A 27,609-nucleotide genomic window follows, 5' to 3' on the forward strand; every position below is an offset into this window, starting at 1 on the left:
TACCGCCGCTGGCAGCGCATTCCACGCACCCACCACTCTCTGTGTAAAGAACCTACCTCTGACATCTCCCCGAAACCTTCCTCCAATCACCTTAAAATTATGCCCCCTGGTGATAGCCCTTTCCACCCTGGGAAAAAGTCTCTGGCTATCCACTCTATCTATGCCTCTCATCATCTTGTACCCCTCTATCAAGTCACCTCTCATCCTTCTTCGCCCCAATGGGAAAAGCCCTAGCTCCCTCAATCTTTCTTCGTAAGACATGCCCTCCAGTCCAGGCAGCATCCTGGTAAATTTCCTCTGCACCCTCTCTAAAGCTTCCACATCCTTCCTATAATGAGGCAACCAGAACTGAACACAATATTCCAAGTGTGGTCGAACCAGGGCCTTATAGAGCTGCAGCATAACCTCGCGGCTCTTAAACTCAATCCCCCTGTTAATGAAAGCCAACACACCATACGCCTTCTTAACAACCCTATCAACTTGGGTGGCAACTTTGAGCGATCTATGGACATGGACCCCAAGATCCTTCTGTTCCTCCACACTACCAAGAATCCTGTCTTTAAGCCTGTATTCTGCATTCAGGTTGAACACAGGTCCTGTCCAAAAGGTACAATGTACTTGTTACCTATGAGGACAAGAAGAAAGACTGTGGGGAGGACAGTCACAATGTAGACCAAGGTACTGTGGCTCAGAAGACTGTCCAAGGGGGAAAGAGCAGAATAGAATGTGGTAGTGATAAGGGTTTCTATAATTAGAGGGATGGATAGTGTCCTCTGCAGCCATGAATGAGAATCCTGTCGGGTGCGTTGTCTACAAGGTGCCAGGGTAAGGGATATCTTATGGTGGCAGGAGAGCAATTTGGAAGGGGAGGGAATAATCCAGTTGTTGTGGTCGATGTCGGAACAAACGACATATGTAGGAACCGGGAGGAGATCCTGCTGAGGGAATATCAGGTGTTAGGAGCTAAATTAAAAAGCAGGACCTCAAGGGCAATAATCACTGGATTATTTCCCAAGCCACATGTAAATTGGCAAAGAAACAGTCAGATCAGGAGAATTAAAGTGTGGCTAAAGAGCTGGTGTGGGAAAGAGGGGTTCCTTTAAATGAAACACTGGCACCGGTACTGGCACAGGAAGGAGTTATACTGAGTTTACAGACTCCACCTGAACCGGGATGGGACCTGTGTCCAAGTGAAAAGAGTAAATAGGGAGGTGGGAAAGACTTTAAACTAATAAGACGGGGCAGGGTGGGGAGGGTTGAACAGAAAATGAAATCAGCCTGAATATAAACAACAGAGGAAAGCGGAGCATTGGAAAGAAAGAAAAAAGTGAGGACTTCGATGGAAAGGAGGTAAATAGAATTATGGAACATGATTGTAAAAAGATGGTAAAAAATAAAGTAAGAGGAACTGCTATTACAAATGAATTAAACTTTTTATACAGCAATACACACAGTGTCTGTAATAAAACAGGGGAACTGGAGGCAATACTACATTGTGAGGAACCATATTAGGGATTACTGAGACATAGCTATGGAAAAATCTGGACTGAGCATTAAACATTGCAGGATATAAACTACTTAGAAAAGATAGAGAGGAAATTGGGGAGGTGGAGTAGCTGTACTTAATACTGAAAACAATGGCAGGAGCAAAAAGTGACACGGCCATCAGCAAGACAGAAATAGAATCCACACGGATAAAGATAAAAGATAATAAAGGATCAACCACATTAACAGGGATAGTCTTTGGACCACCTAATAGTGGAAGGAAGGTGAGGGAGAAGTATACAAAGAAATTAGGGAAATGAATAAAAAACATGGAATAATAATGATGGGGGAATTTCAACTAACATGAGATTAATTGGCCAGAAGAGATATGTAAAGGAAATAAGGGAATGGAGTTCCTACAATGTGTACAAGACTCCTTTCTAACCCAATATGTAAGAAGCTCAACAAGGGAGGATTCCCTACTGGATCTAGTAATGGGGAATGAGCCAGAGCAGATAAAAGAAGTAAAAGTAGGGGAACATCTAGACAATAGTGAACATTAATATTATATACTTTAAGATAATAATTGAGAAGGACGTAAGTATGACGAAGACCAGGGAATAGATTGGAGAAAAGTGGATTTTGAGGGGCTGAGAATAGAGCCGAGGAAAATAAAACTGACAACAATATTGTCAAACAGTGATGTAGAACAGAAATGGGAAACATTTAAAACCATGTTCGACATAGTCCAGGAAAAATATATTCTGCAAAAAAGACAAGGACAAGTGAAACACTAATGAGTTACCATGGATGAATAAAGACATCAGATAAAGAAAAATGAGGTCTTGGAAAAAGACAGACACTAAGTACATGAGCAGCAGGGGAGAGCATGACAAAGAGATTAGAAGAAAAAAAAAGGACAAAAAGGAACAATTAAATTATCAAGGAACAAATAGTAAAATATTTTATAGGCACATAAATAAAAAAAGGAAAATCATGATGGAAATAGGGTCAATTATTGATGGTCAGGATTATATCACAACAGGAAACGATAGAGAAATGGCAGAAATATTAAATAATGACCTTGCTTCAATATTTACCAGGAAAACAGGATAGGTGGACAGATTAGAAATCAGATAACAGCATTGAAAATAAAAAAGGTGAAGTTTTAAATAAACTAATCAAACTCAGAGGATAAAAACCCCTGGTCCAAATGGATTACATCCACACATTTTAAAAGAATCTAGGGAAGAGATAGCAGAGACATTACTGCACATTTTTAATAATTCTTTAGAGAAAGGTGTTGAAACAGAAGACTGGCCGATAGCTAACATTATACCGATATTTAAGAAAGGAGATAGAACATGTACAGGGAACTATAGACCAGTTGGCTTAACATCAGTGGTAGGAAAAATAATGGAATCCCTACTAAAGGTGGGAATAGAAGAATATCCAGAAACCAAAGATATAATAATGAAAAGTCAGCATGGATTTAAAGAGAAAGTCTTGCTTAACCAACCTTGTTGAATTTTTTGAAGAGGTGACAGAGAAAGTAGACAATGCTAATGCAGTAGATGCAATTTATCCAGATTTTCAAAAAGTCTTTGATAAGGTATCACATAACAGACTAATGAATAAGGTCAGAGATTGCAGGATCAGGGAACAAGCAGAATGGACAGCTAGCTGGCTTCAAAACAGAAAGCAGAGAATAGGGATAAAGAGTAGTTACTCAGAATGGCAGAAGGTGGAAAGTGATGTTCCACATGGATCAGTGCTGGGATCACTGTTTTACAATTTATATTAATGATTTAGACTTTGGAATCAAAAACCCAATTTCTAAATCTTCAGATGGCACCAAACTTGGGGTTGGGGGATAGTTAATCTGAGGAGGATAGCAACAAATTACATGAAGATATTCACAAACTTGCAGAATAGACATGTAATTGACAAATTAATATCAACATAGATAAATGTGAGGTATTACATTTTGGAAAGAAAAGTAAAGAGGTTACATATTACTTACAAAATAAGAATCTAAATGGGGCAGAGGAGGTAAGGGATCTGGGAGTAGAAATACACAAACCACTAAATGTAGTTACACAGGTTAACAGCAAACTAAGCACTAAGGTTTATTCCTGGGGATTAGAATTGAGAAGTTTAGGCAGGCATCAAGATCAGCGCAGGCTTGGAGGGCCGAATGGCCTATTCCTGTGCTGTACTGTTCTTTGTATAGAAGTTATGCTAAACTTGTGTCAAACCCTGGTTGGACCACACCTGGAATACTGCAGACAATTCTGTTCACCATATTATAAAAAAGAAATGGAGGCACTGGAGAGGGTGTAAAATATTTACAAGGATGATACCAGAAATGTAGGGAATACCGATCAGGAGGGAATGAACAGGCTGATCTCTTTTCTCTGAAAAAACAGCAGGCTGAGGGGTGACCGAATAGAGGTGTTTAAAAGTACTGAAGGTTTCGATAGAGGAGACACAGGGAGAATGTCTCCACTTGTGGGGAAGAGCAAAACTAGAGACCATCAAATCACCCACAAATCAAACAGCGAATTCAGATTCGTGAGTCCTGTATGATGTGTTACCTCCCTGGTGCTAGAGTAAAGGACATCACGGAGAACATTCTGTCGGGGGAAGGGGATGAGCCAGACGTTGTGGTGCACATCGGTACTAACGACATAGAGAGGGCAGGTATTGAGGTCCTACAGTCTGATTTTCAGGAGCTAGGGAGGAAGTTAAAAAGTAGGACCTCAAAGTTAGGAATCTCTGGATTACTCCCAGTGCCACGCAGCAGTGAAAGTAGAAATAGAAAGAAAGAGAGGATCAATGTGTGGCTCGAGACATGATGCAAGAGGGCTTCAGATTATTGGGATATTGGGATCTGGGACAGGAGACACCTATTAAAAAGCGACAGGTTTCACCTCAGCAGGATTGGGACCAATGTCCTTGCGGGGAGGTTCACTAGTGTAGTTGGAGAGGCTTTAAACTAAATTGGTGGGGGCAGGCAACATCATATAAAGTAGAAAAGTGTAGAATAAGGTGCTTAAAGTAGTGAGAGTGTTGGATAGTACCACAGAAGGATGTAGTACCATATTAAATAGGACCTGACTAAGGACGACAGGGAATACAGGTTCAGAATGCATGTTTAGAAATGTACAGTGCTGTGAATAAGGTTGATGAGCTACAAGCACTAACACCTGTGTGGGAATATAATGTACTGGCAATAACAGAAACATGGCTTAAAAATGGTGAGGACGCGGCACTTAATATTTACGGATACAACGTGTTCAGAAAAGATAGTGAATGGGAAAAGGGAGGTGTATGGCAGTACTGATTAGGGAAGACATTGTCGTGTTGAAAAGAGAGGATGATCTTCAGGGAATAAGGATAGAATACGTTTGGTTAGAGTTGAGAAAAAATTAGATCACATGACTCGGGGTAATCTACGGGCCTCGGAATAGTGACAGAGAGAAATAAAGGAGCAAATCTGCAGGGAAATCACAGAGATGTGTGAGAACTATACAGTGGTGATATTGGGGGAACTTTAATTTCCCAAACATCGATTGGGATAATGTTAGAGTAAAGGGAAAGGAGGGGTTAGGAATTTCTGAAATGTTTTCAGGTTAATTTCCTTACCCAGTATGTTCTCGGTCCAACTAGGAAGGAGGCATTGGTGGATCTGGTGCTGAGGAATGAGGTGGACCAAGTATCTGTGGGGGAACACTTGGGGAAGAGTGATCATTGTATCATAGGCTTTAGATTAGTCATGGAGAAGAGCAAGGAACAATCTAAAGTAGTGAAAGATGGACAAGTTCAATGTGATGAGAGGGGATCTAGCCAGGGCAAAATGGAACCAAAGACTAATAGGAAAAACGGTAATGGAACAATGGGTGATCTTTAAGAAGGAGATGTTTCAGGTGTGGGCTAAGTACATTCCAACAAGCTGGAAAGGTTGGGGAACCAAAGCCAGGGCCCCTTGAATAATGAGGGAGATAGAGAATATGAGGAAACAAAAAAAAGGGTGTATGAAGCATGTCAGGTGAATTCTTCAAGCGCGAACCAGGCCAAACACAATGGGCTGGATTTTACTGAGCCCCTGATTTCAGGCTCCGTGGCAGGGGATGCAGACGATACTTCTGGCAGAGGCTCATCGTGGAGGCCGACTCCCGGAGGGCCCGGCCTGATCCTCCTGGTGGCTGCAAGGCCCTGTGACTGCACCCCGCCGCTGGGCAACAGGACCTGTATTTAAATATTTTAATGAATAGATTTAAATAAACTTACCTCGAATCTTCCGGGCCTGCCACGATCTCCAGTGCGGCAACCGGCACTCCCACACCTTCACTTCCCCGTCTGGGTAAAACAGGCAGGACACTGGTGCGGGGTGAGGGGGGTGAAATTAAGATTTTTAGTGTGGGGGGGCTGGGGGGAGGCGGTGATGGGAGGACAGGTCAAATAATCATCATCAGTACAGGGAATTGTGGGAAGGGGTGAACTTTAAACTTTGTACAGTCTGGGGGTGGAAGGTCACATTTCAAAGGCAAGTGTTGTGTGCGGGGAAAGGGAAAATACTTAATGTAATTCTTATTGGGGGTGGGGATGGGGCGTTACAATTTTATTTGGTAAATTTTGGGGGCGGAGATACTTCTTTAAAATTCAAATCCACCGGCAGAACTGGCTGCCCTTTGAAAATGTCCAGGTACCTTTTAAAAGAATTGAGAGTTTCTGCCTCCACCACCATTCCTGACAGTGAATTCCAGACACCCACCACCCTCTGGGTGAAAACGTTTCCCCTCATGTCCCCTCTAATCCTTCTACCAATCACCTTAAGGGCTTCAGGGGGTAGTAAGATGTGGGGTGAGGCCTCTTAAGGTCAAAGAGGGTGATATGTGCTTGGAGGTGCAGGGCAAGGCTAGAACATGAAATGAATACTTCGTATTGGTGTTTACTGAGGAAGTGAAATGTGACAAAATACCGGTTGAAGTGGAGATGGTAGGGGTAATGGATGGGGTGAAAATTGATAGGCAGGATTTACTGGAAAGGCCGTCTCTGCTTAGAGTGCATATGTCACCTGGTCTGGATGTCTTGCATCCAGGTTGCTTAAGGAAGTGGGGGTGGGAGATATGGAAGGGCTTGCCATAAACCTCCAATCTTCCCTAGATATGGGGAAGGTGCTAGAGGATTGGAGAGTGGCAGATGTGACACCCTTGTTTTAAAAAGGGTGTAAGAACATGTGTAGTAACAACAGACCAGTCAGTTTAACTGTGTTGGGTAAGATTTTGGAACCAATAATCAGGGAAAAAATTAACAGGTATTTGGAGAGGTTTGAGTTAATTAAGGAGAGTCAGTACGGATTTGTAAAAGGCAGATCATGTTTGACTAATCTAACTGAATGTTTTTAATGATGTAAGAGAGAAGGTTGATGAGGGGAATTTGGTGAACATTCACGAGATTAGATTTTCAAATAGATTTTGACAAAGTTCCACATAAAAGGCTGGTTAAAAAAAATCAGGGCTCCTGGAACAGAAACAGCCTCGTCAACTTGGACAAAAAAATCTAGCTTAAGGATGGAAAACGGCGAGTGGTGTTAAAATGGCTGTTTATCAGACTGCTGGATGGGAGACATTGATGTTCCCCAAGGGTCAGTGCTGGTGCACTGATTTTATTTGTGACATATATAAATGACTTGGATGTTGGAACGGAGTAAAATTTCAGAATTTACTGTTGATACCAAACTCGGAGATGTAGCAGACCGTGAGGATGTCACCAATCGACTGCAACAGGGCAGAGATAGACTAGTAATATAGGCAGACAAGTGACAGATGGAATTTAACACAGTGAAGTGTGAGGTGATGCATTTTGGCAGAATGGGGAGGGAGAGGCAATATAGACTTAATGTCATAGTTCTAAAGAGTGTGGAGGGACAGAGGGACAATGTCTTCCCTAATCAGTACTGTCACCACACTTCCCTTTTATCCTTCCCTATCTTTACATCAGTTCTGATGAAAGGTCACAGACCTGAAACGTTAACTCTGCTTCTCTCTCCACAGATGCTGCCAGACCTGCTGAGTATTTACTGCACTTTGTTTTTATTTCATATTCCCACATGCTGTTTGTGCTTGTAGTTCAACAAACTTATTCACCACACTTTGTGTTTATACACACATGTCTAAACATGTCTTTGTATTCCTTGTAATCCTTCTTAATCTCTCTATCTCTGTAATCTCCTCCAGACCCACAACTCTCCGAGATATCTGTGCTCCTCTAATTCTGGCCTCTTGTACATCCCTGATTTTAATCGCTCCACCATTGGTGACCTTCAGTTTTCCAGGCCCCAAGCTCCAGACCACTTTCCTCCAATAAGACACTCCTTAAAACCTACTTTTTAACCAAGCTTTTGGTCACCTGATCTATTATCTCCATATAAAGAAAAAGACTTACATTTCTATGGCGCTTTTCACAACCACCGGACGTCTCAAAGCACTTTACAGGCATTGAAGTATTTTTGAAGTGTAATCACTGTTGTAATGTAGGAAGTGTGACAGCTAATTTACACACAGCAAACACCCACAAACAGCAATGTGATAATGAACAGACAATCTGTTTCTGCGATGTTGATTGAGGGCCAGGATTGGCCAGGACACCAGGGAAAATCCCCCTGCTCTTCTTCAAAATAGTGCCATAGAATCTTTTACATCCACCCAAGCTGGTAGATGGGACCTCGGTTTAACATCTCATGTGAATGACAGTACCTCTGACAGTGCAGTGTTCCCTCAGTACTGCATTGCAGTGTTAGTCTTGATTTTTGTTCAAGCCCTGGAGAGGGATTTGAATCTGAAACTTGTAACTCAGAAGCGAGAGTGCGACCAACTGAGCCACAGCTGACACATGTATATGGTTCACTGTCCTACCTTGTTTTATAATACTCCTGCGAAGTGCGTTGGGTCATTTTATTACATTAAAGGTGCAAGGTAAATATCAGCTGTTGTTATTGTCTGCTCTTAACTAAATCTATGGTTGATAAATTTGCTGATGACACAAAGATATGCAGGGGAGTAAGTTGTGAAGAGGACATAAAGAGTCTACAAAGAGATATAGACAGGTTAAGTGAGTGGGCAAAAAACTGGCAGATGGAGTATAATGTGGGAAAATGTGGACTTGTCCACTTTGGCAGGAAGAATTGAAAAGCAGTATATTATTTAAATGGAGAGAGATTGCAGAACTCTGCAGTACAGAGGGATCCGGGTGTCCTGGTACATGATTCACAAAGTTAGTCTGCAGGAACAGCAAGTGATTAGGAAGGAAATGGAATGTTGTTGTTTATTGCAAGGGGAATAGAATATAAAAGTAGGGAAGCTTAGCTACAGTTGTACAGAGTGTTAGCGAGACCACATCTGAAGTATTGCATTCAGTTTTTGTCCCCTTAAGGATATAATTGCATTAGAAACAGTTCAGAGAAGGTTCACTCGACTGATTCCTGGGATGAAGGGGTTATCATATGAGGAAAGGTTGGACAGGTTGGGTCTGTATTCATTGGAGTTTAGAAGAATGAGAGGTGATCTTATTGAAACATAGAAGATCCTGAGGGGACTTGACAGGTGGATGGTGAAAAGATATTTCCCCTTGTGGGAGAGACTAAAATTAGGGAACACAGTTTAAAAATAAGGGGTCTCCCATCAGGTTGTTCGTCTGTGGAATTCTCTTCTCCAGAGAGCAGTGGAGGGAGGGTCATTGAATATTTTTAAGGCTGAGTTCGACAGATTATTGATTGACAGGGGTGTCAAAGATTATAGCAGCTAGACAGGAAAGTAGAGTTGAGGCCGCAATCAAATTAATCATGATCTTATCAAATGGTGGAACAGGCTCGAGGGGCCGAATGGTCGACTCCACCTGCTCAGGCGTATGTTTGTATCTAATATGGTACTACTTCCTTCTCTAGTACAATCCAATACACTCACTCCTTTATGTACCTTATTCCTCTATTCTACTTCTATAAACTGGTGACCATCCTCCTGCCACTTTAATTTAAACCCTCCACAACCGCACTAGTGAACATCCCCACACGGCCATTGGTCCCAGTCCTGTTGGGGTGGAACCTGTCCCTTTTTGAATAGGTGCCTCCTGCCCCAGAACTGGTCCCCATGCTCCAAGAATCTGAAGCCCTCCCTCCTGCACCATGCTTCAAGCCACGTATTGATGCTCCCTAACTTCTGATTTCTACCCTTACTGGTGTGGGACTAATCCAGAGATTATTACCTTCGAGGTCTAACTTTTTAACTTTCTCCCGAGCTCCTGAAAATCAGACTATAGGACCTCAATACTTGCCCTCTCTCTGTCGTTGGTACTGATGTGTACCACAACTTCTAGCTCGCTTCCTTCCCTCTGTAAACTATTCTACACTCTCTCCTTTACCCCGGCATTAGGGAGGCAACACACCATGTGGGACTCACAATGAGGGTTACAGAAATACCTGACTATGGAATCTCCTATAACCACTGCATTCCTACACTTTGCTGTTCCCCCTGTGCAGTCTCTTGCTCATTGGTGCCATGGTCTGGACTGCTCTCCAATGTGTTGTCATTCTCAGCAGTCTCCAATGGGAGGAGATGTTTCAGGTACAGGTTCAGTCCATTCCAACAAGGGTAAAAGTTAGTGGAACCAAAGCCAGGACTCCTGGGATGATGAACGAGATAGAGAATGTACTGAAACAAGAAAAGGGTGTATGATTCATGTCAGCTGGATTCTTCATGAGAGAACCAGCACAAATACAAGAATGTGACAATAGAATGGCAGTTAATATAAAAGGTAATCCAAAAATCTCTACAAGCATGTAAATGGTAAGCAGGTAGTCAGAGGCAGGGTAGGGTCTATTAGTAACTAAGAATGTGATATATGTTTAGAGACACAGGACAAGGTTAAAATCCCTAATCAGTACTTTGTATTGGTGTCTGCTAAGGAAGATGGTGCTGACAAATTAGCAGAAGTGGAGATGCTGGAGGTAATGGACGGGTGAAAATAGCTCGGCCGGATGGACTAGAAAGACCGATTCCTGGAATGAGGGGTTTGTCTGATGAGAAAAGGTGACCAAGTTGGAGTTTAAAATATTGAGATGTGATCTTATTGAAAAGTATAAGAATCTGAGGAGACTTGACAGGGTAGATGCTGAGAGGATGCTTCCCCACGTGGGGAATCTTGAACTGGGTGGGGGGGGCACAGTTTCAAACTAAGCGGCCTCCCATTTACGACGGAGATGAGGAGGAACTTCTTCTCCGAGGGTTGTTAGTGTTAGGAATTCTCTTCCCTCAATACCACCAGTTCCTATCTTGTGCAATAATCTTTTATGTGCCACCTTATTGAATGCCTTCAGAAAATCCAAATACATCTACCAGTTCTGCTTTATTAACTCCGTTTATTATGTCCTCAAAAGAACACTAGCAAATTTGCCAAACATGATTTCCCTTTCACAAAACCAGGTTGACTCTGTTTGATTACGTTAAGCTTTTCTAAATGTCCTGCTATTTCTCCCTTAATAATGGACACTAGCATTTTCCCAACGACCGATGTTAGGCTGACTGGCCTATAGTTTCCTGCTTTTTGTCTCCCTCCCTTCTTGAACAGGTGTGTCACATTAGCGGTTTTCCAATCCACTTGGACCCTCCTGGAATCCAGTGAGTTCTGGAATATTTCGACCAATGCCTCCACTATCTCTGCAACCACTTCCTTTAAAACCCTTGGATGCAGGCCATCAGGTCTCGGCAACTTGTCTGCCTTTAGTCGCATTAGTTTGTCAAATACTTTGTCTGTCATGATAGACACTGTTAAAAGATCTTCCCTCCCATTCGCTCCTTACTTATCTGATATCTGTGGGATGTTTATAGTATCCTCCACCGTGAAGACCGATGCAAATTATTGGTTTAAATTATCTGCCATTTCCCTGTTCCCCGTTATCAATTCTCCAGTTGCATCCTCCAAGGGTCCCACGCTCATTTTAGCTACTCTCTTTTTATATACCCGTAGAAGCTCTTGCTGTTTGTTTTTATATTTCTTGCCAATTTACTTTCATAATCAATTTTCTCCCTCTTTGTTAGCTTTTTAGCCATCTGCTGCTTGTTCCTAAAAAAATCCCAATCCTCTGGCCTACCACTCGTTTTCGCCGATTTGTATGCCTTAGTTTTGGATTGGATACTCTCCTTGACCGCATTTGTTAACCACAGGTGGTTCATCCTTCTCGTCGAGTTCTTTTATTTTTACCGGGTTAAATTTTTGCTGAACGTAATGAAATATCTGCTTAAATGTCTGCCACTACTCATCCACTGACCTTCCCCTTCGTCTATTTTCCCAGCCCACTTTAGACAGCTCTTTCTTCATACCTCTGTAATTGTCCTTGTTTAAGTTGAGGTCACTGGTTTGAGACCTCTGGGTGACCTGCTCACCCTCAAACTAAATTTGAAATTCTACCATATTGTGATTGCTATCCACTAGAGGATCCTTAACTACGATATCTCTTATTAATCCTACTTCATTACACATTACTAAATCTAAAATAGCCTGTTCCCAAAGGTCCTCTAGCAGCAAACACTTGCTGCAGATGTGGCCAATGTGGATCACACCAGCATCCACCAGCTCCCCCATAGTACAGCTGCAACACATTGCCTGCCCAGCCATCTCTATTCTTGTTAATTAATTAATTTAGATGTTAAAATATATTTCAAAAGTGAATTTCTTAACTGTAATCTTCAGCCAGAATAACGTCTCTCGAGTTAAACCACTTGGCCAAAATCAGACACGGACGAGATACCCACCTATCACTTACCTGTTTTCCTGTGATGTCACACTGATAGGTCGAGACAAGTAGAAGGGGCTCTCTGCTGCTGTTTTTTTAATCTCCCGCCGCCGCTGCCCTTCTCAGTACATAGAGAAAAAGAAAAATCAGCAGAAACAAGAAAATAATAAAGTGAGAAAAAATCCACCAGATACTCACCAGCTCCCTGTGCCTCGCCGCGTTCTCTCCCCTCTTGTGCTGTTTGCAGCTCCGAAGTCTCACCCAGCCAATTACCTACCTGCTTCCCTGTGATGTCCACTTACCAATACTAATCTACATTACCACTATTAATATCCTCTACCAATAATAAAATATTACCAATAGTATTAACCTCAGTAGTAAACCTTACTGTTTTAAAATGAAATTAGAAAGACATGAGGGCATTGCAGAGAATACAGTAAAGATTCACAAGGATGCTTCCAGGGATGAGGAATTTTAGTTATGAAGATAGATTGGGAAAGTCAGGACTGTTTTCCTTGGAGAAGAGAAGGCGGAGAGGTGATTTGATAGAGGTATTCAAAATCATGAGGAGTCTGGACAGAGTAGATAGAAACTGTTCTGACTCGTGAAAGGATCGAAAACGAGAGGGCACAGATTTAAAGTATTTGGTAAGGGAAACAAAAGTGACATGAGTAATAACTTTTTCAGCCAGCCAGTGGTTAAGGTCAGGAATGCGCTGCCTGAGAATGTGGTGGAGGCAGGTTCAATTGAAGCATTCAAAAGGGAATTAGACAGGTATGTGAAAAGGAAGAATGTTCAGGGCTATGGGGAGAAGGCAGGGGAATGGAACTGAGGGAGTTGCTTTTTCAGAGAGCCAGTGCGGACATGTTGGGCTGAACGGCCTGCTTCTGCACTAACTATTCTGTGACTTGGTAAAAAAAAATTCTCCTCATCTTCCCGCTGATTCTGTTGCCAATTATCTTAAACCAGTGTCTTCTGGTTATTGCTTCTCCAGCCAGTGGAAGCAGTTACTCCCGATCTACTCGATCAAAACTCTTCATGTTGTAAGAGTAAAAATAGGAAAACTTTATCAAGAAAGCTTGACCTGTAGCTCACTGGGCGAGTGCTGGCAAAATCCAGTCCGACAGCAGTTCTTAAAGGTCTGTAGCTTTTTACAAAAGGGGAAGTTTTCATTGTACATAATGACACAGTGGAGACATGTGGGCAGCACGATGTCCTTTGATGTTAAAGAGTTGGAGTTCATGCAGGAAGTGCACTAAAGGAGGGTGGTTGTACCTGAGATTGAGTGTCACCCTTCAGTAAAAGCACAGTTGGCAGCTGCAGGAAGGAAGGTTGTCAATTGAGCCGAAGTAGTTCCCCAGGTGTCTGGAACATGGCTGCAAATGTGGACGAGGTATGTTGGTGTCAAGAGAAGGTGAAAGTAAATGTCCTTTTCATAATTACATGCATTCCTGGTCTGGTCCACCAATCACTGCGCAAACCTAAGCTGGGAACCATACACCTGAAGGATTTTGGATTTTTCAATGCCAGTTTTATGACTGATCAACAGCATGATGGTAAGGGTGACTGCATTTGAAATGTCTTATTCAGCAGACTGTCTAGAAATTTAAAGATAAGACAGTTTCAAGGACTTGAAAATCTGTGAGAAGCTGCTGTAAGCATCAGATGTTGTAGTAACAATCTATTTGAAACTGTGAGAAAGAGGGAGAGTGTGTGGAAAAGTATAAACTGTATTTTTCCAGCAAGATAATAAAACCAGGATTTCAGCAAGTTCGAGTAGACAGTCCATGAGGAGATCACAAAAACAATCCAACAGAAAACCACACGGGATGTCTATGGAGAATTAGGACTGAATTTTATCAGAAGCAAAGAAATCCTGCCACCAGGATCGAAAGTGAGACCTGACCCCGTGCCAGTGGGTGGTGGGACCCTGGGGCAGCATTTTATCAGCAGCAGCCAATTCAGACTTCAACTCCACCGGAGCCAGGCAGGCAGGCCTCGGTGATCGGGAGGAGGGGGAAATTCCTCTACTATCATTGGTGCTGTAGCCACGAGGGTGGCTATTGTGGACAGGAAGCCTCTTCATGGACCATGGAGCAGCCATAAAGGAGGATTTACCTGGCGCTCTCCCCATATCAGTGAGGGTGGGAGGTGCCTCTTCATTGGGCACTTAATTGCCTCAACTGGCTGCCCGGTGGGTGGCAGCGCCACTGCTGCTGGTAAAATGCCGTGGCACCAGGAAGATGTTGGACCCCTGCTGGAGCTTAGTGACCAGCCTTGACATATTTGGGGAAAATGGTCTCATTTCTGTCACTTCTTAAATCCTGGATTTTATGGGAATGGGGTGATTTCCCCTGAATTAAATGATAAAACGGTGATTTCCTGTACTTTTTACTCTGCACAGTAGATCAATCTGTATAATACCTGGGGTGAGTTATATTGTGAAATGGTGCTAACTGCTGTTGTAAAATCCATTCCCCCAGGATTTTATATAACAAGGAGAATTGATTCTGTCCCATTGTAAGTTTTAAATGTGCCTGTGCTCCTATTTTACAGGGGAGGGGAGTCTCTCACTTTATTCCCCATTAAACCGGTGCTACATTAATTTCAAGTGTAGTTTTTGGGGAATTTTCGCAAGTTCCCTCCCAGATTGGGACCTCACACACAGGGGACGGATTTTGGGAAATTCCCGGGTTCAGGCCCCGGGTTTTTCCCAGGAGCTGTGAGACCCCACCGCTGACCGGTGTGTGTCTGCACTCCGGGGTTAATACCCCACAACACGTTAGATTGGAGTCTTTTTATCAGCGGGTTTAACCTCCCAAATGTCACTCTTTACTTAGAGTTCAGAACTATGAATAATTCTCAACATTTACAGCTAAAATAATTCCTGTTTTCCCCAATACTCCCAATCCAGGGAACGTCTCCCTCGACATACACATCCTGCATGGGATTGGATTAAATATCTAATGTTAATTATTTAAACTCGAGTTTCTGTCCTGTTTCTAGTTAAAATGCTGGATGTGGAAAATATTTGACATTAATTTTCTGTACTGCTGGTTTATATTTTATATTTACATTCTGCTGTCCAGCCTTATTAATGATGATTTATTGTAATTAAATTATCAGACCCTTTCAGTGACCTGTATTTACTGATTCCATACAGATTGTAAAATCCCTAATGGTTCACAAGGATCCATTTTAGATTTTCCAGTCCTGATGGTAAAATTAAACAATCCTCTTATTATTCGTCATCGTTGTGTTGAATCTGTTTCTCTCTGGTTTAACTGAACTGTTTCTTTCCCTTCATTACAGAGCAACAACACAATCTGTGACTGTTCTACAATTCACCCAAACAGTTAGAGCCAAATAAACAGTTACCTCAACTCCTGGCATTTGTGCAGTACGGGTCCCAGCCTCTGGAGTCCTTCAAATGGAATGTTGCAGTACTCTAGATCATTTTTTTTAATGGTATCACAGAGACCAATAACGTGAGACAGGACGGCACAGTCAATTGGGGTCAGTTGCAATCCATTAAATGTAAGTGTGTCCACAGATCCCACTGTGACACGAGCCAGTGGTTTATTCTGAGACTCAAACAGGTAGTGCAATGTGTTCAGGAGCTTCCTTTTACCAGTTTCACTCTCTGTGTTTCCAATCGCTCCTTCAACCTTCTCCTTCACCCAGTCAATCACTCGACAGGTTGTTTGACGAATAAATGGACCCAGAAACTCCTCCAGGGGTCGAGCTGCCTGTGGGGAGGAGAGACCAGCAACAAAACGCAGAAATATCTCAAATCTCCCATCCTTCATCCTGTGAGCATCACTGAGGAGATTCCGGATGTCCCCGCGACCTGCAGTCAGGAATTGTGCGAGTGCAGCCACAAACTCTTGGATGGTGAGGTGCGGGAATGTGTAAACCACACTCTGGACAGAATCATCTCTCTCCAAAAGTTCCATCAGGAATCCAGACAGGAACTGGGAAGGTTGCAGATTGTACTCGATCAAATCTCCATTTCTAAACACAATCTTCTTCCTGGAGACTCCTGTGAAGGCCATCTCACCGATCTTCAGTAACACATCATGGGGGTTTTCAATCTCTCGGCCATGGTTTTTCAGAATGTTGTAAATATAGTAGGAATATAGCTGGGTGATGGTCTTGGGAACTTGCTGCTGTTTCCTGTCTCTTTGTGTAAAGAAGGGACCCAGTGACAGACAGAGGATCCAGCAGTAGGAAGGGTTGTAACACATGGTGTACAGGATCTCGTTCTCCTCCACGTGTTTGAAAACAGCTGCTGCCACCGTCTGATCTTCAAAAAACTTGTTGAAATATTCCTTCTGTTCATCACCAACAAATCCCAGGATTTCAGTCCAGACACTGATCTCAGCCTTTTCCAATAAATGTAATGCAGTGGGACGGCTGGTCACTAACACTGAACATCCTGGGAGCAGCTTGTGCTGTATTAAACTGTACACAATGTCAGACACTTCACAGCAGCATTCGGGATCTGTGCATATGTACTGAGGTTCTGTATTTCTCCGATTGTCATCAAAATCGATCGTGTCCTTGGATTCATCCAAACCATCAAATATAAACAGCAATCCCTCTGGATTCTTCCAGAGCTCTCCCAGAATATTCCCAAAGTAGGGATACTGATCCAGTATCAGATTCCTCAGGTTTATTCTACAGTTAATAGAGTTCAAATCCCGGAATTTAAAACTGAAAACAAATTGAAAGTGTGGGTATATTTTCCCAGTGGCCCAGTCATAAACAATCTTTTGTACCATTGTTGTTTTTCCAATCCCAGGGACTCCACTCACTGCTGCTGAAATCCCAGATTTGGATTTTCTGTGGGAAAAACTGCTCTGTAATAATTGATCAGTTCGGATTTTTTCCAGTTTTTTCTGGAGATGTTTCTTTCTCCACTCTTCGTGGTCTCGGCCTCTTGCCAGCAGTTCATGTTCTACAAGTGTCCGATCTCGAACAGTAGAAATGACCGTTAGCTCAGCGTATCGATCAACCAGCTGGAAAATCTTAACCTTCTCCTTTATTAGGATAGTGTTCACTCTCAGTGTTTCAGTTTGTACCCGGAGTGTTTCCTTGTGTTTCTGTTGAACATCTTCAAATAGAACAGACAGAAAGTGGTTTTCAATGTTAGTTGTACTAATACAAAAATTACTCAAAAAATAAATAGTCTGTAAAGTTAAGGTATGGCAGGGCAGCTCTGCCGAGTGGAATGTACAGCTTGTGGCATGTGAGAAGCCATGGACCCAGCACGTGTCCAAGACAAACACATCTGCAGGAAGTGTCACCGGCTCCAGAAGCTTGAGCTCCAGGTTTCGGAACTCCAGCAGTAGCTGGAGTCACTTTTGAGCATTCCCGAGGCAGATGACTACGTGGATAGCACGTTTAGGGAGGTGGTCACATTGCAGGTTAGAACTATGCAGGCAAATAGGGAATGGGTGACCGCCAGACAGTCTAAGATAACAAGGCAGTTAGTGCAGGAGTCCCCTGATATGATCTCACTCGCTAATCGGTTTTCCATTTTGGATACTTGTGATGGTAATGGTTCCTCGGGGGAGCACAGTCAGAGCCAAGTTTGTGGCACCAAAGGTGGCTCAACTGCACATGAGGGGAGGAAGGAGAGTGGAAGAGCAGTAGTGATAGGGGATTTGTTAGTTAGGGGAACATCCAGGTGTTTCTGCGGCACTAAATGTGACTCCGGGATCGTGTGTTGTCTCCCTGGTGACAGGGTCAAGGACGTCACGGAGAGGCTTCAGGAGATTCATCTGCGGGATGGTGAACAGCCAGAGGTCGTGGTCCACAATGGTACCAATGACATAGAGAAGAAATGGGATGAGGTCTTGAAAGCAGATTTTAGGGAGCTAGGAAGGAGATTAAAAAGCAGAACCTCAAAAGCAGTAGTTTCAGGATTACTCCCAGTCCCACGTGCAATTGAGCATAGGAATAGGAGAATTGAGTGATTTAACATGTAGCTGGAGAACTGGTGTAGGAGGAATGGCATCAGATTTCTAAGACATTGGGACCAGTTCTGGGGCAGGTTGGACCTGTACAAGATGGACGGGTTGCATCTTAGCAGGACTGGGACGAATATCCTCACAGGGAGATTTGCTAGTGCTGTTGGGGAGGGTGTAAACTAAATTGTCAGGGGGATGGGAACCTGAGAGAATTATTAACTGGGGGAAGGCTAACTTCAATGGGGTAAGAATGGAGCTGGGGCAAATAAACTGGAGTCAAAAACTGGCAGGAAAACTGGTTGTTGAACAATGGGCTACCTTCAAAGAAGAGATAGTTCAGGTACAGTTGTATGTTCCCTCAAAGGGGAGAAGTACAGCAAACAAATCCAGATCTCCCTGGATGACAAAAGAGGTAGAGATTAAGATAAAAAAGAAAAAAGTGTGCTTATGACAGATGCCAGGTAGAAAATACTATTGAGAACAGGCTGAATACAGAAGGTCCAGAGGGGAAGTGAAAAAGCAAATAAGAGAAGCAAAGAGAGAGAATGAAAAAGAGACTGAAAGCTAGCATTCAAAGAAATCCTCAAATTTTCTATAGCCTAATAAATAGTAAAAGGGTGGTTGGTAAAAGGAGGAGTGGGCTGATTATGGACCAGAAAGAGGATTTACACATGGAGGCAAAGGGCATAGCTGAGGTATTAAATATATATTTTGCATCTGTGTTTACCAAAGAAGAAGATGCAAACCTGGCAATATTGAAAGTGGAGATAGGTCAGACACTAGAGGGGTTTAGAATTGATAAAGAGGAAGTATTAGATAGGCTGTCTGTACCTAAAGTGGATAAAGCATCAGGGCCAGATGAGATGCATCCAAGCATACTGAGGGAAGTGAGGGTGGAAATCGCACAGGCACTGACCATAATTTTTTCGTTTTCCTTAGACTGGGGGGTGGTACCAGAGGACTGGAAAATTGCAAACATTACATTCTTGTTCAGAAAAGGGTGTAAAGATCAGCCCAGCAATTACAGGACAGTCAGTATAACTTCAGTCGTGAGAAAACTTCTAGAAACAATAATTCCGGACAAATCAACAGTCACATGGACAAATGTGAGATAATTAAGGAAATCATGTTTAACTAACTAGCTGGGAAGTTTTGAGAAGATAACAGAGAGCATTGATGAGGGCAATGCTGTTGATGTGGTCTACATGGACTTTCAAAAGGTGTTTGATACAGTGCCACACAACAGACTTGTGAGCAACCTGTAGCTCATGAAATAAAAGGGACAGTAGCAACATGGATATGATATTGGCCCAGTGACAGGAAACAAAGAGTGGTGGTTAATGGATGTCTGTTGGGCTGGAGGAAGGTTTACAGTGGAGTTCGCCAGGGATCAGTGTTGGGACTCTTGCTTTCCCAGATATATATTAATGACCTAAACCTTGGTGTACAGGGCACAATTTCAAAGTTTGCAGATGATTCGAAACTTGGAAGCATTGTATGCTGTGAGGAGGATAGTGTAGAAATTCAAAAAGACAGACAAGTTGGTGGAATGGGCAGACAGATGGCAGCTGATGTTCAATGCAGAGAAATGTGAACTGATTCATTTTGTTCGGAAGAACATAGATAGACAATATAGAATAAAGGGTACAATTCGAAAGAGGGTACAGGAGCAGAAGGACCTAAGTGTATATGTGCCTAAGCCATTGAAGGTGGCAGGACAGGTTGAGAGAGCGGTTAATAAAGCATACAGTATCCTGGGCTTTATTAATAGAGGCATAGAGCACAACAGCAAGGAAATAATGCTAAACTTGTAGGAGACACTTGTTCAGCATCAACTGGAATATTACATCCAATTCTGGGCACCGCACTTGAGGCAATATATGAGGGCATTGGAGAGAGTACAGAAAGGATTCACGAGAATGTTTCCAGGCATGAAGAATTTCAGTTATGAAGATAGATTGGAGAAGTCAGGATGTTTTCCTTGGAGAAGAGAAGGCGGCGAGGTGATTTGACAGAGGTATTCAAAATCATGGGGTCTGGACAGAGTAGATAGAGAGAAACTGTTCCCACTTGATAAAGGATCGAGAACGAGAGGGCACAGATTTAAAGTATTCGGTAAGAGAAGCAAAAGTGACATGAGGAAAAACTTTTTCACGCAGTGAATGGTTCTGGTCTGGAATGCGATGCCTGAGAATGTGGTGGAGGCAGGTTCTATCGAAGCATTCAAAAGGGAATTAGACAGTTATATGAAAAAGTAGAATGTGCAGGGTTATGGGGAGAAGGTGGGGGGTTGGAACTGACAGAGTTGCTCTTTCAGAGAGCCAGTGTGGACACGATGGGCTGAATGGCCTCCTTCTGCACTGTAACAATTCTGTGACTCTGTGATTTAATACCATTTTACTGAGTAGATATATTTAGTTCACAGATTCAATGGAGGTGTGTATTAGAATTAAAACTCAGTAAATGGAAACCTCGCTTGAAAGCGAATATTCCTGAAAAAAGTGTCAAATTCATATTCCCTGAGTCTGAAGATTCCTCTGAAGGTGATATTTTCCCTCCGATGGTTAATACTATCCGGCCTGCCCTGTACTATAAACATCTCATTACAAATCCACACATGATCCTAGTTTACAACAGTAGATGTTCCATTAGATCAATCTTCACAATGGTCAGTGGTGCTGATCTTCTGCAGCAATGGGAAATAGGACATTGGATATCAGTGGGTTAGGAACAGACTGTGAGTGGTCAGCATTTCCACTGTTATTGCAGCAGGTATTGGGCAGGTTATCTAGATTATTAACATTGGGTGATGAACAGATAATGGAGATAAGTTCCACTGGGCATCCTATCTGAACTCTAACTGAGATTCTGACCCGATATCCTCACCATCACAATGACTGCCTGTCCCCACTTCACCTCATTTGCTGCTGAAACCTTCATCAATGGTTTTGTTAACTCCAGACTCGACGATTCCAATGATCTCCTGGTCGGCCTCCCACCTTGCATCATCTGTACCTGAGCACCCAAAAATGGATTTTCACTGGGAAAAACTGCTTTGGAACAATTAATCAGTTCGGATTTTTACAATTCTCTTTGGAAAAATTTCTCTTTCTTCTTTTTCCTACCGTACTTCTTGTGCTACAAGAGGGCCGCCCGCTAAACGGGCAATTGTGTCTGCGGCAGGAAGAGACCCTTAATTGGGGGTTAATTACACAGTTTAGGGCCTCAGTTAGTGACGGGTAGGGATGGCCGTTCACAATCCTTCCTGCTTCAGACTAAATTTTGGCAGAGCCGGGATAGTGGCGGGAACCACACTGCCGCCCATATCCCCCCCACCCCCCGCCCAACCCCATCCCACTCGATTTTATGTTCTCCCTGCCTCCAAACCCGCCACAGGGAGAACATAAAATTCCACCCAATGTTTAAGGTCGATTGCTGTTTCTCAACTGGAAAAAGTTACAGGTGTAACAGATATTAAGAAGTACAGAGGCAGGGAAATGAGGAGAGGGGAATAAGAACAAAAGGGAAAGTCTGTGATAGGTTATGAGGCAAGGGAGAATAAATAACATAAGGCACGATGGTGTAGGCAAAATTAGATGATAATGAGGCAAGAAAAAAAGATGAAAGGTCACAACCTGAAACGCTGTGCTGAATTTTATGCCACCCCAGTGGGTCGGATCCCCAGGCTAGGAAGAAGCGGGTTTGCCACCGACTTTTATGTTAGTGGCGAAGTCCCGTCTCCCGATGGTAAAATCCAGCCCGCTAACTCTGTTTCTCTCTCTACAGATGCTGCCAGACCTGTTGAGTATTTAAAGCATTTTCAGATTTTACTTCAGATTTCCAGCAACTGCAGTATTTTGCTTTTGAGTGGGTCTAGATAAGGGATGTCCAACCTTTCCAGGCAAAGGGCCGTATTACGATTTTTGCTGGCCTTGGGCTGGGTTCAGTGAGAAAATTTTGAAAGATAAAGACATTAAAAATTGATCTTACTGATAAACAAATGTGCATTTTTGTGAAGAAGCTGTAAATGAGAAGACTAATTTCTTGATTTACTTTCACATCACTGTATTGAACACTGATTTCACAACATATCTGGCACTGTATCTGCTTGCATAACTGGTCAATATCTGCCCGCACACGTGATGCAGCGATGCAGAGTATTCTAGATAGATATCCATCTGTCAGGAGAAACCTTGATCTCTCTCCCCAGAATCCCTGTGCTCTGTATGTATGTATGTGTGTGAGTGTTTGTCTTGTTCTCTCTTCCCCCCCCCCCCACCCCTCCCCTCTAGCACTCGGGGACACAGATTGAAAGTTTTGTGCAGAAGGTGCAGGGGGAATATGAGGAAGCACTTTTTTTACACAGCGGGTGGTAATGACTTGGAACTCGCTGCTCACAAGGGTGGTGGAAGCAGAGACAATGACTTCAAGAGGATGTTGGATGGTCACCTGAAAGAAATGGCCTTGTAGGGATACGGAGATTGAGCCAGGCAGTGGGACTGGCTGAATAGTTCCGTGGAGAAACCGCAAGGACTCGATGGGCCAAATGATCTCCTTCTGTGCCGTTAGTAAATAACTCTTTCACTGTCTCTCCCCCTTTTCTCCCCTCTCTGTCTCTCTTTCCCTCCCCCTCTTGGTCTGTCTGTCTCCCTCGTTATCTCCTTTTCCCCATCTCTGTCTTCTTATCCCCCTCTCTAACTCTACTCCACTCTCTCCACCTCCCCCATGTCTCCAATGTTCCCCACTGCCCACTCAGTGTTCTCCGCTCAGTCTTCCCGTTTCCCCGACTAGTGTTCCCTGCTCTCTGTTTCCCCGCGCCCCCTGTCCCTCTCTCTCTCCTTGTCCCCTCTCTCGGTCTCTTCCCCCTTTCTCCCTTTCCTCTGGCCCTCTCTCTCAGATCTCACCTCTCTCTCTCTGTTCCCCCCACGTCTCTCTGTGCCCCCCCACCCCACCTCTCTCTGTCCCCCCACCCCACCTCTCTCTGTCCCCCCACCCCACCTCCCTCTGCCCCCCCCACCCCACCTCCCTCTGCACCCCCCACCCCAACTCTCTCTGTCCCCTCACCCCACCTCCCTCTGCCCCCCCACCCCACCTCCCTCTGTCCCCGCACCCCACCTCTCTCTGTCCCCCCACCCCACCTCTCTGTGCCCCCCCACCCCACCTCTCTGTGCCCCCCCACCCCACCTCTCTCTGTCCCCCCACCCCACCTCTCTCCCTCTCTTTCTCACACAGTTGCAGAGAGTGGAACACTCCGCAGATGGCTGGTTAGTTCTTTTAATAAAGATCACGGTCAGTTTCACAACTGACAGTTTCACAGCTGACAGCTGCTGACATCGGGAAGAAACATTTCCCAACAGACTCGGGGGTTTCCGGCGGGCTTTTTTTTAACAAAATGTCAGAACCCGCCGGAAAACCTCAAGTCTGTTGGGAAACGACTGTTCCTGATGTGAGCAGCTGTCAGCTGTCATATTTGACAGTACAATAGTTTAAACGATGATCTGACAATGGACATCTCGCAACTCTAGTCATGGAGCCCTGGTGAGGATGAGGAACGGCTTGGGTACAGTTTACAGCCGCAGGCCGATACAAACCTTTGGTGGGCCGGATACTGGCCCGCCGGCTGTTTGATGGACAACCCTGATCTAGATGATGTGTGAATGGGAACAGCAGCATCATTATCAATTGCTGCCATCCAGAAAAATGGTGGCAGAGATTATAAGCTGAAATTGTTAAACTTAGTGCTGAGACTGGAAGGTTATAATGTGTCTAATTGAAAATTGAGCTTCTGTGCCTTGAGCTTAAATTGTGTTTCATTGGAACAGTGCAGGAGCAGGACAGAAAGTTAAGCATTGGAGTGAGGCAGAGCATTAAAATGATAGGCAACTGGAAGCTCAAGGTTACTCTTGCAGTCTGATCAAAGGTGTCCCACAATGCGGTCACACAAACTTCATTTGGACTCCCCAGTGTAGAAGTGGCTGCATTGTGAACAGCAAATACAGTTACTAAATTGGAAAAAAGTACAAGTAAATCACTGTTTCACCTGGAAGGAGTGTTTGGGACGCTGGATGGTGGGACTGGAATAGGTAAAAGGGAAGGTGTTACATCTCTAGTGCATGGATGAGATGGTGTTGTGGGAAGGGAAAAGGTTGTTGGCTGTGATTAAGGAGCGGATTAGGATGTCGCGAAGGGAACAGTCCCTTCAGAATGCTGAAAAATGGTTTAAGCTATTCAGAGTTTAGGTTGAGATGATGAGAGGGAGTTTAATATATTTTATTTAGGCAAGAGACTTTGGTATTGAAATGTTTCAATGGAATTCACAACATTAGTTCACGAAAGACCATCTTCAAACTACTAGCAAAGATTGGATGTCCACCAAAGCTACTAAGTATCACCACCTCATTCCATGACAATATGAAAGGCACAATTCAGTATAGCGGTGCCTCATCAGACCCCTTTCCTATACTGAGTGGTGTGAAACAGGGCTGTGTTCTCGCATCTACACTGTTTGGGATCTTCTTCTCCCTGCTGCTCTCATATGCGTTCAAGTCTTCAGAAGAAAGAATTTTCCTCCACACAAGTTCTGATGGCAGGTTGTTCAACCTTGCCCGTCTTAGAGCGAAGACCAAAGTATGGAAGGCCCTCATCAGGGAACTCCTCTTTCCTGACGATGCTGCATTAACATCCCACACTGAAGAGCGTCTGCAGAGACTCATCGACAGGATTGAGGCTGCCTGCAACGAATTTAGCCTAACCATCAGCCTCAAGAAAATGAACACCATGGGTCAGGACGTCAGAAATGCTCCATCCATCAATATCGGTGACCACGCTGTGGATTAGAATTAGAAATGGAACGACTGCCCACTTCAGTGTAATGTTACAGCAGAAAACATTCACAGTTCATTTGAACTGTTCTCCCAATAATTATACTGCATCGTTTAATTTTGGTCCTAGTTTCCTATAATGCAGGTTTGGAAAATGAAAAATATGTTTTTGTTCATCATTACATAGGGTTCACAAACAACTCTGAAGTTAAAGGATTATTCTTTCAGCAGAATGAGATTCTCTCTTTCACTGCCTTTTGGAAATTAGCCAATGACTAACTTCCCAGTCACCCTGAACATTGTCTTTTCCTCACATTTCTCCCTGGATTAATATTCTATTGTGTGAATATTAACATATATTCTCAGATTCAATCAAACGTATTCTGATGTCTCATTCTGTGCTGTGAAATGATAACGTTTTAATGTTTCACATTTCTCCTCTTTCCCTGCAGTTTAAAAGGAGACAAATCAGAGCCAGGAGCTACAGGCCTATCAGCCTGACATCCCTTATTGGGAAGATGCTAATGGAATAAGAATAGATGTCCTTTATATTTTTTTTGGAAAGGGAAGGACCAATAGAAATTCATAACAGAGCTTCTGAGAAAAACAGCTTGTGCCCAACTAATTTTGCAGAGTTTTTATTTGAGGAAGTCATTGGGATGGTGGATGAGGGAAATCCTGGACACATTGTCTACTTGGACTTTCAGAAAGTCTTTGATAAGATTCCTCACACTAGGTTACTTCAGAAGATGGAATCTTGATGTATCAGTAGAAATTTGAAACTCTGGATTAGGATTTGTCTTCAATCCTGCAGCCAAAATGTTGTAATTAACAGATGTGGTTCAGCGTGAAGACAAGTTACAAGTGAGTGGTCCTAGACCTGCTACTTTTCACAGTCTGTATTAATGACCTGGACAGTGGTGTTGGGAGGATGGGACACAGGTTTGCAGATGACACCAATATCTGTGCAAGGGTTAAGATGGTTGTGGAGGGCAATCAGATCAAAAACATTATAGATTTGCCAAGAGAGTTAACTACACATGGCAAATGGCATTTCATTTAGTTGAATGTAGTGCCACAAATATTAATCATGCCAACAGAGAACACAGGTATCATTTGCAGGGAGCAATAATGAGGGAGCATGAGAGAAAAAAAAAGATCTTGTGTTATTGTACATAGATCACTGAAGGCTCATGACCAATATAAAGAAATCATTGCAAAAGCTACCAAAGTACTGGGTTATATTAATAGAACTACTCAGTATCTAAGACAAGGCACCACTTTGACACTGTGCAGGTCGCTGGATACCGTGTACATCTGGATACTGTGCCCAGTTTTGGTTCCCCTGCATGATGGATGATATAGTGTCATTGGAAAAGACGAGAGGAGATCTACAGGAATGATTCCTATCTTAAGGAACCTGAGCTACTCAGACAAGCTCAAGGACCTTGGACTATTTATTTTAGAGCAGCACAGACTAACAGGCAACCTGATAGAGGTCTATTAAATAACTGAATGGCTAGATAGAGTATCTATTAATAGATTTTTTTCAGTTTATCAGATTGGGAGATTCAGCAAACACACATTTAAATTACGTAAGTTATTTCATGACCCCTTCCTTAGGTATTTTCCTGGATGTTCGATGGCTCTTCCAGAGAATTGTGAGCCTCTGGAATGTGCTGACAGCTGCTGTGGTGGCTGCTGACTCTCTGTATACCTTCAAGAGGGAGCTGGACTGGTTCCTGACTGCGGCAGAGATCTCACCATGTAGAATGTGGTCCATGTGATCTCCTGGATTGGTTTCGATGGGCTGAGAGGGGTCAGAGAGGAATATTACAGAGCTCAATTTCCCATATTGGCTCTGGGTGTTTCCATGTTTTTTCTTGGCTGTGGGGGTAAGGCGTAAGGGAGGGATGAAGTGTTTAGCCATAATGGTCGAGCCTTCGTGGAGTGGAGTAGGCTTGATGGACCATCCGGTCTCTTCCTGCTCATCATTTTGGTGGGACATATTGCTCGGGGTGCAGGGAACCCTTAACATCTGGATCAAGGCACTGCTCTTTACTGTGAACCCAGAGCATCCGTGCAGCACACAGGAGGTTTGTATTAAGATTCACAGTTTATCAGGATCCTGCCAGGTGTGTGTAAGATTTCAGAAATAATAATGATCAGCAGCTGGATTAAGTGAAATACAATGTTCACATATTTACAGGATATGACAGAAATCATATGAATCGTAACTTGAATCTACGCAGAATATTTGAGAATTGACAACAAATCCAAACAATGTTCAATTTTGTTTCTCCAGCCTTTGATTTTCTGATTCCCAGATTCTGTCAATCTCTTAAACAAACGGCTACAGTCAATCATTCTGATTCTGGGAAGTGAAATAAACAATTTGAAATCTCCATGTCATCACTTACCTTTCAGGTGACTGGGTATTTCAGATAAACTTCGTGCGATGTCCATATAATCAAATGAATCACAATCTGTTAAAATCAATTAATTTTCATGAAATCAGATTTGTGTAATATTATAG

General features: G+C 43.2%; 1 protein-coding gene across 7 annotated transcripts in view; it reads right to left on the minus strand.

Annotated features, from left to right (window-relative positions):
* LOC137385131 (NACHT, LRR and PYD domains-containing protein 3-like) overlaps window positions 1-27,609 on the minus strand; it is a 90,505-nt gene that overhangs the window by 15,914 nt on the left and 46,982 nt on the right. For all 7 annotated transcript variants that reach the window (XM_068059947.1, XM_068059953.1, XM_068059949.1 and 4 more), the window contains 2 exons: window positions 27,494-27,559; window positions 15,656-17,393 (listed from right to left, as the gene is read on the minus strand). In XM_068059947.1, coding sequence (XP_067916048.1) covers window positions 15,656-17,393; window positions 27,494-27,559 — 1,804 coding nt within the window. The remainder of the gene's footprint in view (window positions 1-15,655; window positions 17,394-27,493; window positions 27,560-27,609) is intronic.

The sequence above is a fragment of the Heterodontus francisci genome, chromosome 28, assembly GCF_036365525.1.
Source record: "Heterodontus francisci isolate sHetFra1 chromosome 28, sHetFra1.hap1, whole genome shotgun sequence".
NCBI classification, from domain to species: domain Eukaryota; kingdom Metazoa; phylum Chordata; class Chondrichthyes; order Heterodontiformes; family Heterodontidae; genus Heterodontus; species Heterodontus francisci.